Source organism: Sapajus apella, unplaced genomic scaffold (genome assembly GCF_009761245.1).
Source record: "Sapajus apella isolate SASKATOON/1434 unplaced genomic scaffold, GSC_monkey_1.0 scaffold51, whole genome shotgun sequence".
Taxonomy (NCBI): domain Eukaryota; kingdom Metazoa; phylum Chordata; class Mammalia; order Primates; family Cebidae; genus Sapajus; species Sapajus apella.
The window spans coordinates 8,019,511-8,038,006 of record NW_022436991.1 but is presented as its reverse complement, the minus strand read 5'-3'; the positions used below and the strand labels follow the sequence as shown (position 1 = coordinate 8,038,006).

Sequence of the window (18,496 nt, the reverse complement as noted above, 5' to 3'; positions counted from 1 at the left end):
ATCAACTTGGGTTTCGGACTTGACTCAGACCTAGCTAGGAAGGCAATTAAGCAGAGAGGTTAGAACGTAGGCTTTAGAATTAGAGCTGGATTTGAATTCCTCTCTGCTACCTTCTAGCAGTATAACCTTGACCACTAGGCTCAGTGGCTGTGTTTGCCATCTGTGCAAACAAGGCTGATAATATCATCTACCTTCTAGCCTGGCCCTTAGTAAATGCTCAATAAATGTCACTGGCACCCATCCATGTGTTCATGACCACCCCCACACCACTCCTGTTGACCTCTTGTTCTGCCTAATTAATTCGCCACATGCTGACCTATGCTGAACAGTGTCCAGGAGCAGACAGTATGTGTTTTGCAGATGAGGACATCAAACTGAACAGCACTCTGTTCCTCTGGCCAGACCAGATTGAAGATATCTTTGAAAGCAGCCGGAACTTGCTCCTGCACAAGAGGGATCAGGCAGAAATGGATCTGATTAAAAGGTAGCGGGAGAGTCTGCGATTGTTTTGGAAATGAGACCTGACTTCTTCACCCATGCTGCAGGTTCCTGGTTCTGTCTAGGGCCCCTTGCCACCCCCCACTCTATGGCAATCTGTGGGTGAAGTCTAAAAACAATTGGTGCAGAAGGAATGAGGGATGTTTTAAGACTGCTTCACTGTAGTAACCCCTGCTAACATCTTCCATTCCTGCCTTGAATAATTGGAATTTGGCGGTACAGAGAGAAAAAGGCAAAACTAGTTGCATGTAATAACAGCCTCCCCAGTAATATTAGTGAAATTGTCAGCCTTACACTGGAGACCACAGATCTGTAAGATATCAAGACAGGGATAATAAAGGCATGGCAGGGTGACTGAGAAATTGCCTATTTTGCAACTGGTCTTGTTCAGAGATAATGTGGCTATAATCTCTTATTCATTCATTATTTGTCAATTCAATTGGTATTTTTTATGGATTTTTGTGACGTGCTATGCACTATTCTAGACATATATGTGTGTTTGGCTGCTAATAAAGATTTTAATCCAGTGACATAGAAAATACAGACATACCGACAAATCCGATAATGTCAATAATGTCAAGCGAAGTGAGCCAAGTGCCATGCACATGGTTTTTTTTGTTTGTTTTTGTTTTTGTTCGAGACAGAGTCTTGCTCTGTCACCCAGGCTGAAGTGCAATGGCGTGACCTCCACTCACCACAACCTCTGCCTTCTGAGTTTAAGCAATTCTCCTGCCTCAGCCTCCCAAGTAGCTGGGATTACAGCCACACGCCACCACACCCAGCTAATTTTTTGTATTTTTAGTAGAGACGGGGTTTCACCATTTGACCAGGCTGATATCGAACTCCTGACCTTGTGATCCACCCACCTTGGCCTGCCAAAGTGCTGGAATTCTAGGGACACCCCACCCAGCCCTGGAAACAATTGTCATTTATGACGAGAGTTAGGAAGTGCCCATTTCTCCTTCTGAGGGGTGACTCTCAGCTTGATCTCAACCACTGGTTCCCCAGCTTTTAACAGCAGAGGCCAGCAGAGGTCTGCTCTTCTAGAAGCTCAGCAGGGCACCCCTGGGCTCAGCCCTCTCTTGGATGAACCTTTAAATCCTTATGTCCATCATTTTGCTTTAATCCTGGGAACAGCCTGTGAGATGGATGAAGCTCTATTCATGCATCCATCTATCTCATAAGAAAACAATCATGCTTCCTCTGCAAGAAACCTGGCTTTATTTTCCCAGCCCACATTAATGATTTTGGGGTTCCATGCCAGTTCTTCTCCATTCACTGTCCCTACCCCACCCTCCGGCTCTGCACTTAGAAGGTGATGCCCAGTCTGCAGTGTTTGATTCTCTTTTCCGTTGGATCTGGGCTAGGCCCTGTCCATGGAGCCCTGCAGGAGGTTGGAGAGTTGCTAGTAGGCTTTTCTTCTACTCCCTCCCTGCCTGGCCCCTGGGGCTTAGAGGCAGTAGCTGCATCCCTCTGATGTCAACACCTGTTCCTCCCTGGTTCCAGTTTCCCATTGTCCCCAGCCTGTGGGTCCTAATGGCTTCCCTCTGATGCTAGTCTCTGGGTGCCTTATTGTCTGCTATTTGTTCCTTTAATCCTACCCATATCTCACCCCTGCAAGTAATCAATCCTTCCTTAAAGTATCTTTCTTTGAACATGGGAGTGAATTGTTTCCTGCCAGAATCCTCCCTTATGCTCTAAGTAGTCCCACAAATACAACTCTTATTCAACCTAATTTCCTGAGTGCCTACTGTTTGCTAATGATTGTATTATTCTATGGAATATAATATATTGGGATATATATACATATATATAGGAATTTATGTGAAATATGTATGGAATTTATATGTATACACACACATACACACAGCTAGTCAGACTTAATGGTTCGACTTGCGATTCTTTGACTTTCTGATGGTGTGAAAGTGATACTTTGAGTATCCATACAATTATTCTGTTTTTGACTCAGTGCAGTATACAATAAGTTACATGGGATATTCAACACTTTACTATAAAACAGGCTTGTCTTAGATGATAGCTGTGGACTAATATGAGTGTTCTGAGCACATTTAAGGTAGGCTAGGCTAGCCACGAAGTTCGGTAGGTTAGGTGTATTAAATGAATTTTCAATTTCCAATATTTTCTATTTTTTTTTTCTTTGTTGAGATGGAGTCTCGCTTTGTCGCCCAGGCTGAAGTGCAGTGGCACTATCTTGGCTCACTGCAACGTCACCATCCTGGGTTCAAGCGATTCTCCTCCCTCAGACTCCTGAATAGCTGGGATTATAGGCACACACCACCACACCTGGCTAATTTTTTGTATTTTTAGTAGAGGCAGGATTTCACCATGTTGGTCAGGTTGGCCTCAAACTCCTGACCTTGTGATCCACCTGCCTTGGCCTCCCAAAGTCCTGGGATTATAGCATGAGCCACCGCCCCCAGCCAATTAATTTCAAGTATTTTCAACTTACATTAGGCTGATAGGGATGTAACCCCATTGTAAGTCAAGGAGCATCTGTTTGTATGCGTGTGTTACGAGGACATGAAAGTACTTTGGAAACTATAATGTGCTCAGCAATTAGAAGAAATTAGAAACAATAGTAATATTTTAAGGTAATCACTGAGCTTACATGCTGTTGCCCTCTGGGAGGAATTCAAAACTGCTTTCATCAGAGATTTCTATGTGAGTATAGTATTTGGAGCTTCAGAAAGAATTTAATGATGTGAAAAGGCACTTAGCAGCACCTAATTGCATAGACAACAGGAGAAAAATAAGTTTTGCATCTGACTCAATGGTAGATTCTGTGGTTCTGGAAGTTATATGAAATTTAAGTGATGGATGACTCAGGGATGTGAGCTGCTGTTCTCTGCCATAAAAGGGTAATGGAAAACACTTTGGCATCCTGGACGAAGGAGGGAAGAGGTCTTACTTAGGGAGAGCACCCGAGATTGTGTTTCACCAAAGCCTAAAGATTCAGATAGAACATGGTTCCTGGTATATAGTGGATGTTCAGCATTTTAATGGATGAATGAATGAAAGAAATGTTTTTACACTAAGGATATTCTTAAAAATGAACACCAACCGGAATCTAAAATTACAGCTTATTACAAAACAAAACTAAAAAGCTGAGAAAAGGAATGGAGGCCAGAATATGTAGCTCATGCCTGTAATCCCAGGACTTTGGGAGGCCAAGGCAAGCAAATCACCTGAGGTCAGGAGTTTGAGATTAGCCTGGCCAACATGGTGAAATCCCGTCCCTACAAAAAATACAAAAATCAGCTGGGCATGGTGGTGGTCACCTATAATCCCAGCTACTCAGGAGGCTGAGGCAGGAGAATGACTTGAACCCAAGAGATGGAGGTTCAGTGAGCCAAGATTGTATCACTGCACTCTAGCTTGGAAAACAGAGCGAGATTCTGTCAAAAAGAAAGAGAAGAAGGAAGAAGGGAGGGAAGGAAGGAAGGAAGGAAAGGGAAAGAAGGAAGGAAGGAGGGAGGGAAAGAAGGAAGGAAGGAGGGAGGGAAAGAAGGAAGGAAGGAGGGAGGGAAAGAAGGAAGTAAGGAGGGAGGGAAAGAAGAAAGGAAGGAAAGAAAAGAAAAGAAAGAAAGCTCAAGTCAAACCACTTGAAAATAAATTATCTTAAATTGAGTTTAAGAAAAAAGCAACATTAAAACTGTCATAACAGAATTAAGTATTCTTAAGATAGCCAAATTTATGAAATGTCACTATAGCTGATCTCAGTGACAAGTTCCCTTGTTTGTTCAAAGAGTATTGATTATTTGCTATATGCCAGATGGTCTAACTGCTAAAGACACAACAAGGAATTAAGGAGACAAGAAACATATTTATTTTCTTGAGCAGGGCTGAGTTAAAAAAAATACAGGAAAATCTACTGTATTTATAGAGTTTACATTTTAGTGAATGTGAGCAAACACTTGTGTATTGACTATTGTATACTAGGCTCAATTCTGAGCTTTTTTTTGTTCTCGTGGACTTTAACTATTAAGCCGGTACTTTTTCTATCCTTGTTTTATGTACCCGAGGCATAGAGTTTAAGTAACTTTCCCAAGACTACTTAGCTACTAAGTGGCAAGGTAGGAATTTGAATCTAGCTTGTCTGGCTCAAGACCCTGTTCACCTGATGCTATATTATTCTACCTCATTAGAAAAAGGGAGCACTGAGACCTGCTTTGTTGATCATATGGATGAAATTGATAAATCTCTGGAAAGGTCACCCCTGATCACTCTAGCTACAGTAGCCCTCCATGTTTGTCTGCTAGTCACTCTGCCCTGTTTTATTTCCTCCAGAGCATTTATCACTAACAGAAATAACTTATTGTTTGTCTTGACTCTGGATTTATTCATCCATCCATCTATCCAGCCATTCATCCATTCATCCATCAACCATTCATCTATCATCCATCTATCTATCTATCTATCTATCTATCTTTCCATTCATCCATCCATGTCTGTTGTCTAGGTCTCCCTCAATTAAAATACAAGCTCCATGAAGGTGGAAAGCTTAATAGCATACTTCACAGATATATTCCTGATGCCTAGGGCAGTTCTAGAATGTATTAGGCACTCAATAACAAATGTCTAATGGCTGAATGGATAAACAATATGTATATGTGTACATATATCTTATACATATTTACCTGTACAGAAAAACACCGGGAAATGTTTAACCACCAATAGGCTCACAACAGCTCCATTTCTGGGAGGTTGTCTTATAGATAGTTTAACTTATTGTTTCATCTTCATTTATTTTCAGAGAGAGAGAGATAGAGATGGAGTGGAGAGGATGGGGGGGAGGAAATCTGCAGGTACCTGATCCAATTAACTGCAGGCTTAAATATGGGCAAGCAGAGCTGATGTTTTGAAAGTGTACAAAATGCAAAGTCCAAATGTGACCAGGCTGTCTTTACTTTCAGATGCTCAGAATTTGAGTTGAAACTTGAGGTCTACCACAAAGAACTGGAAGGTTTTAGGAAGCGTGAAGTGATGACTATGGAAGAAATGAAGCACAATGTTGAAAAGCTTAATGAGCTTTCAAAGAACCTAGATCAGGCGCTGGTGGAATCTGAGGTTTGGGATCTTGAGACGGGGACTTATGATGCTCTACTGCTCTGTCGGTTCTGATCCTTGCTTGTGTATTTCTGGTTTCTTAACAGCATCTATTAGGTGGATAGTATTGATTAACTCATTGGCCAGTTCTTTCATTGGTACTTTCTTTTTTTTGTAAGACAGGGTCTCACTCTGATGTCCAGGCTAGAGTGCAGTAGTGTGAGCTCAGCTCACTGCAACTGCCACTTCCTGGGTTCAAATGATTCTCCTGCCTCACCCTCCAAAATAGTTGGGATTGCAGGTATGTGCCACCATGCCCAGCTAATTTTTTGTATTTTTAGTAGAGATGGAATTTTGCCATGTTGGCTAGGCTGGTCTTAAACTCCTGACCCCAAGTGATCCACCTCCCTCAGCCTCCCAAAGTGCTGGGATTACAGGCATAAGCCACCATGCCCAGCTTATTGGTTCTCTCAGCTACCTTTTCACATCCCTTCTTGACACCAGACTTTTTCCTTAGTTACTGAGCACCCAAAGAAGAAATTACAATAAGGTTAATGCTCACATATATTAAGCATTTATTGTGTGCTTAGCAATGACGAAGAGTTTCATATGCGATATTTCATTTAATGCCTGTAACACATCTTTGGGTTAGGTACTGTTATTATCCTCACTTATCCCTGAAGTAAGAGAACTAAGTCTTGAAGAAGCTAAGTAACTTTCCCCAAAGGTCAGCTGGTAAGTTCTTTAACCATTAAAATTCTTACCTCCGGGCCAAGTCAGTATAAGGAGGTGACTTCATATAAGTAGCTAAAGTACATATGAAAATTATGAAACGGAGATATGGCTATCATAGAGTGGAAACAGAGATGAAAGGGCAAAAGCAACATTAAAACTGTCATAACAGAATTAAGTATTCTTAAGATAGCCAAATTTATGAAATGTCACTATAGGTGATCTCAGTGACAAGTTCCCTTATTTGTTCAAAGAGTATTTGTTATTTGCCATGTGCCAGATGATCTAACTGCTGAAGACACAACAAGCTGATTATCCTACAGTTTCAACCAGACAGACCTCAGCTGCCAACATCCTTGGAGGTGGCAGAGGGACATTCATGCTTGAGTTCATGCTTTAGTTTCCTCTCTTACTCTCCAGATGAATAAGCATTTCCCTCCACTTGGTTTTCAAGGCGCTGAGGAATTTGCCATGGTGCCTTCTAGGGTTTAGGAGAACAATTCATCCCATAAACCAGTATCTCCTTTTGCCTTTCAGTTGATCAATAAGGAGGAAGAGCTATTGGAAAAGGACAAGAGTACCTATCCTCTTCTGCAAGCCATGCTGACGAACAAAGTGCCTTATGAGCAGCTGTGGACGACAGCCTATGAGTTCAGCACCAAGTCCGAGGAATGGATGAATGGTATGCGGTGATCTCACTCTGCTGGGACAGATGGGGATGGGTGCAGGATCCACCTAGCCACTTCTGAAATACAGGTTGCACTTAAGAATCTGTCTGGACTTGGCCAGACGCAGTGGCTCACGCCTGTAATCCCAGCACTTTGGGAGGCCGAGGCAGGCAGATCACGAGGTCAAGAGATTGAAACCATCCTGGCCAACATGGTGAAACCCCCTCTCTACTAAAAATGCAAAAATCAGCTGGACATGGTGGCGCGCGTCTATAGTCCCAGCTAATTGGGAGGCTGAGGCAGTAGAATTGCTTGAACTGGGGAGGTGGAGATTGCAGTGAGCTGAGATTGTACCACTGCACTCTAGCCTAGCGCCTGGCGAAAAAGCAAGACTCTGTCTCAAAAAAAAAAAAAATCTGTCTGGACTTTTAATCGGATTTTGACACTCTAGATTAAGGCAGCCACAGTCAAAATTTTTTGATGTGATAATAAAAATAGAAGGTGGAGAAAGAGCCAGATCTATTTCCAGGGTAAAATACAATAGGCAGTCACCCAGAGTCACGACTTGGAGTTGCAGATAGTGGGAGAACAGATGGCAGTTTTATGATGGTGCTGCTTTAGGAAAGGCCAGGGTGCCATAGACACCCTTTTACTCTAGGACCTGGGGTCCAGAAAGGTATTGAGGAGTTGGAATCAACAGGACTCAGTGATTGATCCAATATGGGGTAAGGAGCAGGGAGGAAGAGCGTTATTTTCCTCCCAAAGATAAGAATTTTATTGCCTCAAAGTTAGTTTATCTTGCTTTTCTTTTTCTAGTTACTTAAGGTAGAAACTTGGATGATTGATTTTGGAACTTTCTCCCTTTTTAATGTTATAAATTTCTCCTTTATAGTTGTATTTCACAAATTTTGTTCAGTTTAAAAGACTTTCTAATTTCCTTTGAGACTCCTCTAGGACCCATGAATTATTTATAAGTGTGTTGTTTAATTTTCTAGTCATTGGAGATTTTCTTGTTATGTTTTTATTGTTATTTCTAATTTAATTCCATTTTGGTCATAAAAGACACTGCATGATTTTACTTATTCTCAATTTGTCGAGGTTAGTTTTGTGACTCAATAAGATTCACCTTGGTAAGTGTTTTATTTGCAATAAAAAAGAATGTGTATTCTGCTGTTATTGAGTGGAATATTTTATCAAGGGATCAAGCTGCCTTTGTTAAACACCAGCTTTGGCAGGGCTGTTACTTTGCTAGACATATCCCTGTCCATGGATAAGCAGCAAGTTCTGCAATGGGATTCCCAGTGAGTGTCACTTCACTTTTCCCTTGCAGTGGCTTTCAGAGTATGGTTCCAGGACAAAGCAGCATTCTCATTAACTGAGAATGTGTTAAAAATGCAAAATCTTGAGGCCTCGCTTGCTCCAGACCTGACTCAGAAACTCTGGGAATGGGGCCCAGAAATCTGTTTTAACAAGCCCTCCTGGCAGTTCTGATGCCTGCTAAACTTGGAAAACTGTGAATATCCTACAGAATCCCTCCCTGTCACTCATATTTGGATGGCACCTTCTCTAGTTTCCATTAGAAACACATGTTTTCCCTTTATTGTCTGCCTTTGATCTTTTAATAGGGAGTTAGGATAGGCAAATGTGGTTAATTGCATGGCCTCACATTGCTCTTTTGCCTAAAAGTTATTTGTTTACATTCATGGGGCTGAAGAGTATTAACCTTGAAGAATGACTTCAGCAATGTTTCTTAGAACTCCAGGATGTCTGAGCTGGACAGGACACCAGAAGTTATTAATGTTCCCTGCAACCTCCATACTTGAATCTTGACTGTATCCACAGAGCTACAAAAATTTCCACCTGCTATCTTATCCTTTGAGATCAGAGAATTTCAGAATATAGTCTTGCCATGAGCTATGAACTAAGAAGCTCCCAAGGCATGTGGATAAAGGGATCCATACCTGCTCTCCCAATAGCAGTGTCTAAAATCCCAGGACAATTTTATGTTCTCTCTTGTAGGTATAGATTTGCCAGTTCAGGCAATCATAAACAGAGGGAAATTGCTTCTAACAGAAATACTACTGCTCCTCTTTGCCTGACTGATTGCAAATAACCCAGGCAAGTCACTTTGTGCTTCACTCTTACAACTATAGAGTGGCAACAATGGAGTGTTAGCCTTACCTAATTTATTCATCCTACTGGGAAAGTCACTGTGATTATTCAGCCAAACCCTACAGAGTAGAGGCTACTCACTTGTCGCAAAGGCGCCTTTCTATTCTAGGCCAGCACCTTCAGTATTTCCTGGTGCATGAAAGATACTCACTTTTTTTTTGAGAGGGAGTCTTGCTCTGTCACCAGGCTGGAGTGCTGTGGCGCAATCTCAGCTCACTACAGCCTCTGCCTCCTGGGTTCAAGCGATTCTTCTGCCTCAGTCTCCCGAGTAGCTGGGACCACAGGCACGTGCCACCACGCCCAGCTACTTTTTTTGTATTTTTAGTAGAGATGGGGTTTCACCATGTTGGCCAGGATGGTCTCAGTCTCTTGACCTCGTGATCCGCCCACCTCGGCCTCCCAAAGTGCTGGGATTACAGGCGTGAGCCACTGCGCCCGGCCGATACTCACTTTTTTTTAATATAAACTTTTGATTATGCCACAAAAATGTTGGGTTGATGAAGCATGTCAAATTAACAAAGTTATATTTAGTTTCAGCAGTCCTGAAAGAAAAGTATTTTTGAATAAATCAGCAACATCACATAGCAAGAGTTCATACTGATTTGAAATATCTAAGCAGCGGGCAGCAGCATGGAAAGGTCTTAGCTGAATGTGAAACCCAAATGCTAAAGGTTCTTAGCAAAATAAAGGAAAGGGAAGGAAATTAATGTTTTGGACAAATTTTTAAAATGAGATGTTATTCTTTGTTTTTAATAATCTTTTTCTTTGTTCTTTTTTTTTTTTTTTTTTAGACAGAGTCTCACTCTGTTGTCCAGGCTGGAGAGCAGTGGCACTATCCCGGCTCATTGCATCCTCTGCCTCCCGGGCTCAAGTGGTCCTCCCACCTCAGCCTCCCAAATAGCTGGGTAGCTGGGACTACAGAGCGCACCACCACACCTGGCTGATTTTTTTACATTTTTGGTAGAGGCAAGGTTTAACCATGTTGCCCAGGCTGGTCTTGAACTCCTGAGCTCAAGCAATCTGCCTGTGTCAGCCTCCCAAAGTGCCAGGATTATAGATGTGAACCACTGTGCCCTGCCCTGTTTTTAAAATAATTTCAAACTTACATAAAAGTTGCCAGAACAACACAGAGACCTCTCATATCTCCATTCACCTTTCCCCAATGGTTAATATTTCACAGCTTTTGTGAAGCAGTTTTTATACTACTCTAACAGCTTCTAAAGCCAATAATAACAATTTGTTTTCTTTTTTAATTTTTCTTATTTTTTGTGGAGACAGGGTCTCACTATGTTGCCCAGTTTGGTCTCAAACTCCTAGGCTCAAGCCGTCCTTCCACCTTGGCCTCCCCAAATGCTGGGATTACAAGTGAAAGCCACTGCAACTGGCCATAAAAACACAACAATAACTATTGACATGCCAATTGTACATCCATTATATGCCAGGCATTATGTTAGCCACCGTACATTATCTCTGAATTTCCAAAATCACCCTCCAGGGTATCCATTATTACCCCTGTGATCACAGGAGGTACTGTTGGCACTTAGAAGAGCCCTGTATCATACCCAAGTTTCCACTGGCTAAGTGCACGTTTCAGATCCTCAAAGCCCGTATGTGTTCCAATCTCCAAAGGATACAGGAGGCACAGCTCTAAGTTCAGGGGTTTAAAGGTACGCATGACTAACACCTCCGCGATGGTCCGACTCTTCCCTCACTCTTTTCTCTTTCAGGACCTCTCTTCTTACTGAATGCTGAGCAAATCGCGGAGGAGATAGGGAATATGTGGAGGACAACGTATAAACTGATCAAGACCTTATCTGATGTGCCTGCACCCAAGCGCCTAGCAGAGAATGTAAAGATCAAGATCGATAAGTTCAAGCAGCACCTTCCCATCCTCAGTATTTCTTGCAACCCAGGAATGAAAGACCGGCATTGGCAACAGGTTCCTATCAATCACTGCCCGCCCCCGAGCAGCCCGGCCCAGACCTGGCCCTCGCGGTGCTTGGGAAGGCAGGAAACATATCTCCTTAAGCCCAAAGCGATAGCAAATGAGAGTGGTAAGCCTTCTGAAGGAAGAGAATAAACTCCCTGTCCCTGGAACCCGTATTGCTGGTCGTTGGTTCCAGTGTTGTTGCAGTCAATGGCCACAAAGGGTCTCCTTCCTGCTTCCTAAGCAGATAAGCTTTCGGAGGCCAAGAGCCTCCAATCTTGGCCTCCAAGGAGCAACAAGGATGTACATGTCCTCTCAATACAGTGACAGGACCTTGATTTGCTCCTTGACCCAGGGTGCACAAAAAAGAAAGCCACATCCCTCCCTGGCGGTTGCTAATAATACCAGATGATGCCCACTTAGGATGACTTCACTTAGGATGACTTTCGTGTGGCCTTTCATTGTCAAACAGGTGCAGAACTCATTTTGCACTCTTTTTTCAGCCCTCCGGGCCTATAAATTAGAATAATATTCTCCTTAAAAATAGTTGGGATTTTTATGAGCAACCAAGTGTGAGGGTGACAAGTGTGGTGTGAACACTAAGCAGAAAAAAGAAAACTCACTGTGTTTCTAAAATAATCGTCACATCCAAGGGCTAGCAATGGCCTTGAAACATCCTCTACCAGAGAGTTGCTCCATGCGGAAGTGGAAGTGAATGTGGCTTTCTTTGGGCAGATTCTTCTCTGACTTGGCCTGTACTTCCCCCCTCTCAGAACCACTTTCAAGGCCAGGCATGGTGGCTCATGACCACAATCCCAATAGTTTGAGAAGCTGAGGCAGGAGGATAGTTTGAGCCCAGCCTGGGCAACAGAGTGAGACCCCATCTATCCCTAAGTAATTAATTAGTTAGCCAGGCATGGTGATGCACATTTGTAGTCCGAGCTACTTGGGAGGCTGAGGTGGGAGAATTGCTTGGGCCCCAGATGTCAAGGCTATATCGAGCCATGATTGCACCACTGCACTCCAGCCTGGGAAACAGGGGAAAAGAAAACAAGTATAAGACTGAGGAAATTGTCTCTGAAAGGAACCAGTGGTGACACAGTGACAAGGAGCACTTTGCTCTTCCTAGGGAGACAGAGGTCTTAATACATAAGAGAGTCAGAGTTTTTTGTAGGGAGAAGCTACTTTCAATTTCCCAAAAAGTCTTGAGACTCGAGACCTAAGCAAGGATGAAGTGCTATACAGACAAGGCACGGGCTGTCTGAGTCTACTTCTGGTTTTTTGTTTGTTTGCTTGTTTTTTTTTTTTTTGAGATGGAATCTCATTGTGTTGCCCAGGCTGGAGTGCAGTGACGTGATCTTAGCTCACTGCAACCTCTGCCTCCCAGATTCAAGCAATTCTCCTGCCCCAGCCTCCTGAGTAGCTGGGACTGCAGGCATGTGCCACCACACCTGGTTACTTTTTGTATTTTTAGTAGAGATGGGATTTCGCTAGTCTGGCCTTGCTCTATGTCCTCAATGCTCGGGAGATAAAAGCCCCTTGATGCATTGGGAGTGGTCAGACCGGGTGGCTCCTAATCCGCTATACTTCTGTTGCCATCGTGGTAGACTCAGAGTACTAGTTTAGCATGTCTTAGAAGGATATCAAATGCTCTCCACCTGGCTATCTTACCTAAATCTTTACCCTCCCTTTCCATGCCCATAAGATCAATGAGATTGTGCACATCATAAGTGTTTGGAGCCCAGAGCTCGGGGCCAGTGTGTTTTCCACGCTTGCATCGGTCCCCTGGACCCATGCTGTAAATTCTACTCTTATGTCTCTGCCTTTATTTCCTTTTCTCAGTCCCTTGTTACTGCCTGGACCAAGGGCACCCACATACGGGGTGGGGCTGGATCCCAACATCTGGGGCCCAACGAACGGGGCCTGGCACCCTACGAACAACAGTGAGCCCCTAAATGGAAGCACAGTGGGCTAAGCAGTTGAGTCAAGTTCAGAAAGGACAAAGGCCCCAGATACCCTCCGGGCCACCCCTACGCAGATCCCATTCCTCCCAGCAGTGTATTTAGGTCACACCACAGGCCACCCCAGGGACAGCCCCAGGCTTGGGGATGTCATTCTCTGCCCTGATGCCTAAGTTAGGAGATCCACTGGCACAGATGCCAGCCCTGGCAGGGGTATCTGAAAGATGAACACCTGTAGCACTGGAGTCTAAGCTGGATCTTCTGAAGCCAGGCCATGGCAGTGCTGGGGGTTCTGGTCATTTACAGAACATAGGCAGAAAAAGTTAAAGCCTTACGTTTGGGGCACAGACTTTACAGATAACAGCAAAGGGGTTGCTACTGTGGTTTAAAACAAGATGGATGCCACAAATCTGAAAGGCTTTTTGGATCACTACCCTAAGGTATATTTCTGATGTCCTATTTGCAGTTAGTGTTATTTTGGTTATTTTTTTCATCATGTGCCTATAACACTCTTGGTCTTCCTTTATGTCAATGATAACTATTTCAGGGTTCCTTGCTTTCGCACTTTCTGTGACATTATAAAAAGTTTCCTGGTCTGGCCATGCTTGGTGACTCATGCCTATAAACCCAACACTTTGGGAGGTCAAGGCAGGTGGATCACCTGAGGTCAGGAATTCAAGACCAGCCTGGCCAATATGGTGAAACCCTGTGTCTACTAAAAATACAAAAATTAGCAAGGTGTGGTGGTGTACACCTGTAGTTCCAGCTGCTTGGGAGGCTGAGGCAGGAGAATCACTTGAACCTAGGAGGCGGAGGTTGCAGTGAGCTGAGATTGTGCCATTGCACTCCAGCCTGGGCAACAAGAACAAAACTTCATCTCAAAACAAACGAACAAACAAGACTCCTGGTCTCTGTTAAAAACATGATCAGTATCTGGTTTGTTGTTATTTTCACAGTATACTTTATTTTCATTCAAACAAAACTCAGAAGATGACTGGTAAGGATATTCCAGGGACCCAGAGTATAAATGAGATGGAAAGACATTTATGAGACCGAACTATTTTTGTTCAGAAATACGGGATTGTCAGGAAAAGATGCATCTGGAATACTACCCCCGAGTACCCCAGATCCATCTGTTCCTGACAGGCATGTATATTATTTGTCAAATTAGAGGGTATGTTCTTTACATTCCTTCTTCCCATAGTGGGTCTTCCTCAGAATAGGAGGAAGTTTTGGATTCTTCACAAATTTCACTCAAACTCCGCTTTAACTCAATTGTGATGAGTTTTAATGTTTTTTCCATCCTCATATGCCTGGTTTGACCCACAGTTTCTCCTAGTTTTGCACACAAAGGAGTCCTGCACATACAGATTTATGCTCTCTATTACAATGCTTGTTCGCTTCTGTTTGTTGAGACAGTTTTTGCAGATGCAAAAGTGGAAGATTAATTTGCTAGTTTTGTTTGTCAGATGTCTTTTTTGTCAGGGTACATGTTTTAAACATAACTGTCTTTTTTTTTTTTTTTTTTTTTTTTTTTTTAAGAGACAGGGTTTCACCATGTTGGTCAGGCTGGTCTCGAACTCCTGACATTATGATCCACCTGCCTCAGCCTCCCAAAGTGCTGGGATTACAGGCGTGAGCCACCGCACCCGGCCTGTCTTTAAATAATCAAGTATGGAAAAAGGCCAGGCGCGGTGGCTCACGCCTGTAATCCCAGCACTTTGGGAGGCAGAGGTGGGCAGATCACCTGAGGTCAGGAATTTGAGACCAGACTGGCCAACATAGTGAAGCCCTATCTCTACTAAAAATACAAAAATTAGCCAGACATGGTGATGTGAACCTGTAATCTCAACTACTTGGGAGACTGAGGCAGGAAAATCACTTGAACCCTGGAGGCAGAGGTTGCAGTGAGCCGAGATTGTGCCATTGCACTCCAGCCTGGGTGACAGAGCGAGACTCTGTCTCAAAAAAAAAAAAGTATGGAAAAAGAAAAATTTTTAAATAACACAATTTTAACTGTTAAGAAAAAAAGGAAAATAGAACAAGGTAACATTTGATCTTAGGGAGAAACTGCATTGATGGATGCCAAAACTGGCCCTCTGTAACTAGTAGAAATATAATGTGAGCCATTTGTGTAGTTTTTTTTTTTTTTTTTTTTTTTTTTTTGAGACGCAGTCTTGCTCTGTCACCCAGGATGGAGTACAGTGGCACGATCTCGGCTCAGACCTACCTCTGCTTCCTGGGTTCAAGTGATTCTTTTGCTTTAGCCTCTCAAGTAGCTGGGACCGCAGGCACATGCCACCGTGCCTGGCTAATTTTTGTATTTTTAGTAGAGACAGGGTTTCACCATGTTGCCCAGGCTACTCTTGAACTCGTGGCCTCAAGTGATCCACCTGTCTCAGCCTCCCAAAGTGCTGGGATTATAGGAGTGAGGCACTATGCACAGCCAATACTTTTAAAGTTTCTAGTAGCCACATTTTAAAAAGTAAAGGGGGATTGGCATGATGGCTCATACCTGTAATCCCAGTATTTTGGGAGATCAAAGTGAGAGTATTTCTTGAGCCCAGGAGTTCAAGACCAGCCTAGAAAACATAACAAGACCCCATCTCTACAAAAAAATTTCTTAAAAGAAAAAATTAGCCAGGCATGGGGGTGTATGCCTGTGGTCCCAGCTGCTCAGGAGGTTGAGGCAGGAGGATCACTTGAGCCTGGGAGGTCAAGGCTGCAGTGAGTCATGATCACATCACTGCACTTCAGCCTGGGCAACAGAGCAAGACCCTGTCTAATTAAAATTAGCTGGTTGTGATGGCTCACTCCTGTAATATGACAACTTAGGGAGGCTGAAGTGGGAGGATCGCTTGAGGCCAGGAGTTTGAGACCACTCTGAGCAACACAGCAAGACCTCATCTCTACAATAAATTTAAAAATTAGCCAGGCACGATGACGTGCACCTGTGGCCCCAGCTACTGGGGAGGCTGAGGTGGGAGGATCGCTTGGGCCTGGGAGGTCAAAGTGGCAATGAGCTATGATGGTGCTATTGTACTCCAGCCTGGAAGACAGAGTGAGACTCTGTCTCAAAAAACTTTAATTTAATTTAAAAATAAATTCATCAGTCACACTAGCCACATCTCCAGTGCTCAGTAGCCATCTGCTGCTGGGTGGTTATTCTGCTGAGCAGCGCAGATAAAAAGAACATCTTGATTATCACAGAAAGTTCTACTGGACAGCACTGCCATAGATAATAGACACTTGCTTTCCTCTTTTCTTTGCAGATCAGTGAGATTGTCGGCTACGAGATAAAGCCCACTGAAACGACTTGCCTCTCAAATATGATCGAATTAGGATTCGGCAAATTCATTGAGAAGTAAGGACTTATCCTTTTCTTCAGGAAAGGTTTTGGTCAAAGGATCTGTAAGTTCCCACAGTGATCTGATTGTCCCATATCGGGCTGTTTGTTTTTTTCCTTGTGGCATAGGGTGGCTTAAGGCTATTTAATCGCCACCTCCTGACTAGTATTGGTGAAGCTTCTACTTTTAGCTGCAGAGCTGATGATGGTTATGACTAGAAAATGGAGTCATGGATTTTATTTCAAAGGGAATTTTTTAAAAAATGTTCTTCGAACCTGAGCTTCAAGCCCAGCTCTCAGTGACTGGGGGCAAAAGCATTCAGCCTTTCTGGGCCTTGGTTTTCTCTTCTTTAAACAAACAAAGCAACAAGGCTTCCTGAGCTTTAAAATTGTATGAAACCTGGTCCAATAAGAAGTCTCTTCTCGGCTGGGCACAATGGCTCACACCTGTGATTTCAGCACTTTGTGAGGTAGAGGCAGGCAGATCACTTGAGGTCAGGAGTTCCAGACCAGCCTGGCCAACATGGTAAAACCCCCGTCTCTACTAAAAATACAAAAGTTAGCCAGGCATGGTGGCACACGCCTGTAGTCTCAGCTACTTGGGAGGCTAAGGCCAGAGGATTGCTTGAACCCAGGAGATGGAGGTTGCAGTGAGCCAAGGTAGCACCACTGCACTCTAGCCTAGGCGGCAGAGCAAGACTCAATCTTAATTTTTTTAAAAAAGTCTCTTCTCTTGCTTTCTTACCTTCTCTGAATTCCTGGGGAGTTCGTGTGTGTGAGAATGTTTCTATTTGAATGTCATGTCTAGAACAGAGCTTCTCTCTCTCCCCTTATGCCTCTTTCTGTGGAACAGAGGGGCCATGGATGGGTGGACCCAGTATCAGGAAAATAGTAGGTGTTTTTGAAAGGGGGAGGGATGGGAAGTGGAGCAAGAGCCATCCCATAAATTAACAGAAGTTTAAAATCTCAATAAGAAATCAGAATATGGGCTGGGTGCAGTGGCTCCTGCCTGTAATTCCGACACTTCGGGAGGCTGAGGTGGGGGGATCACTTGTGGTCAGGAGTTCAAGACCAGCCTGGCCAATATGGTGAAACCCCATCTCTATTAAAAATACAAAAATTAGCCGGTTGTGGTGGTGGGTACCTGTAATCCCAGCTGCTTGGGAGGCTGAGGTAGGAGAATCGCTTGAATCTGGGAGGCAGAGGTTGCAGTGAACCGAGATCGGTTGCACTCTAGCCTGGGTGTCACAGCGAGACTCTGTCTCAATAAAAAAAAGAAAAGAAAAGAAAAGAAAAGAAAAGAAAAGAAAAGAAAAGAAAAGAAATCAGAATATGGGCAAATAAGGCATAAACAAAGATGGAAAAAAGAGGTCTTATTTTAGTGACCTTACAACAGTGGTTCTCAACTGGGGCCCATTTCTCACCCCTAAGGGACACTTGGAAAGATCTGGAGACATTTTTGGTTGTCACAACTGGCAACAGATGGGGACAGGGCTGGGGAGTCTGCTGCTGTATCTAGTGGGTAGAGCCCACGGATGTTGCTAAACACCCTAGAACATACGGGACAGCTCCCGATGACAATTACCCAGCCTGTGTTAGTTTGCTAGGGCTCATCAAAAGACAAAGCTACCACAAATTTAGTTATAGTCTAATTGACTTTTAATCAAGATTCATGAATCAGGAAAGCCTCCGTTTTCCAAAATAGAATGAGAGCTCCTACTGGGCAGTATCATAATGGTAAGTTTTATAAGGAAACAGAACAATACGAAAAAGAAAAAAAAGATTGATTAATATGAGGTTAATTTTTTTATAAGGGTTCATTCACGCAAAGGGAACTTCCTTATTCACTGACTCAGGTAGACTGGAATCTCCTGTTTTCAGGAAAAATGGTCCTGTTTTGGGATCTATCTCCTTCCTTAAAGATTTAGTTTGATTACATGCCATATAGCATGAGTGGCTCTATTTTGGTTTGGTCTGTTCTGCTGGGGTCTAGTGCAGGAGCTCAGCCAGAATAATGACCTCCCATAATTTTTGTTGAACAGGTTGCTCTTACAATGTCACATAGACTGAGTGAGTGACTTACACAACAGAAATTTATTGTCTCATAATTCTGGAGACTCCAAGG

At 43.3% G+C, this 18,496-nt stretch overlaps 1 protein-coding gene across 4 annotated transcripts in view; it reads left to right on the top strand.

Annotated features, from left to right (window-relative positions):
- Positions 1-18,496, top strand: part of DNAH3 (dynein axonemal heavy chain 3) — a 202,834-nt gene that overhangs the window by 54,071 nt on the left and 130,267 nt on the right. For all 4 annotated transcript variants that reach the window (XM_032242887.1, XM_032242886.1, XM_032242888.1 and 1 more), the window contains 5 exons: positions 361-484; positions 5,433-5,586; positions 6,835-6,979; positions 10,865-11,076; positions 16,298-16,389. In XM_032242887.1, the coding sequence (XP_032098778.1) occupies positions 361-484; positions 5,433-5,586; positions 6,835-6,979; positions 10,865-11,076; positions 16,298-16,389 (727 nt within the window). The remainder of the gene's footprint in view (positions 1-360; positions 485-5,432; positions 5,587-6,834; positions 6,980-10,864; positions 11,077-16,297; positions 16,390-18,496) is intronic.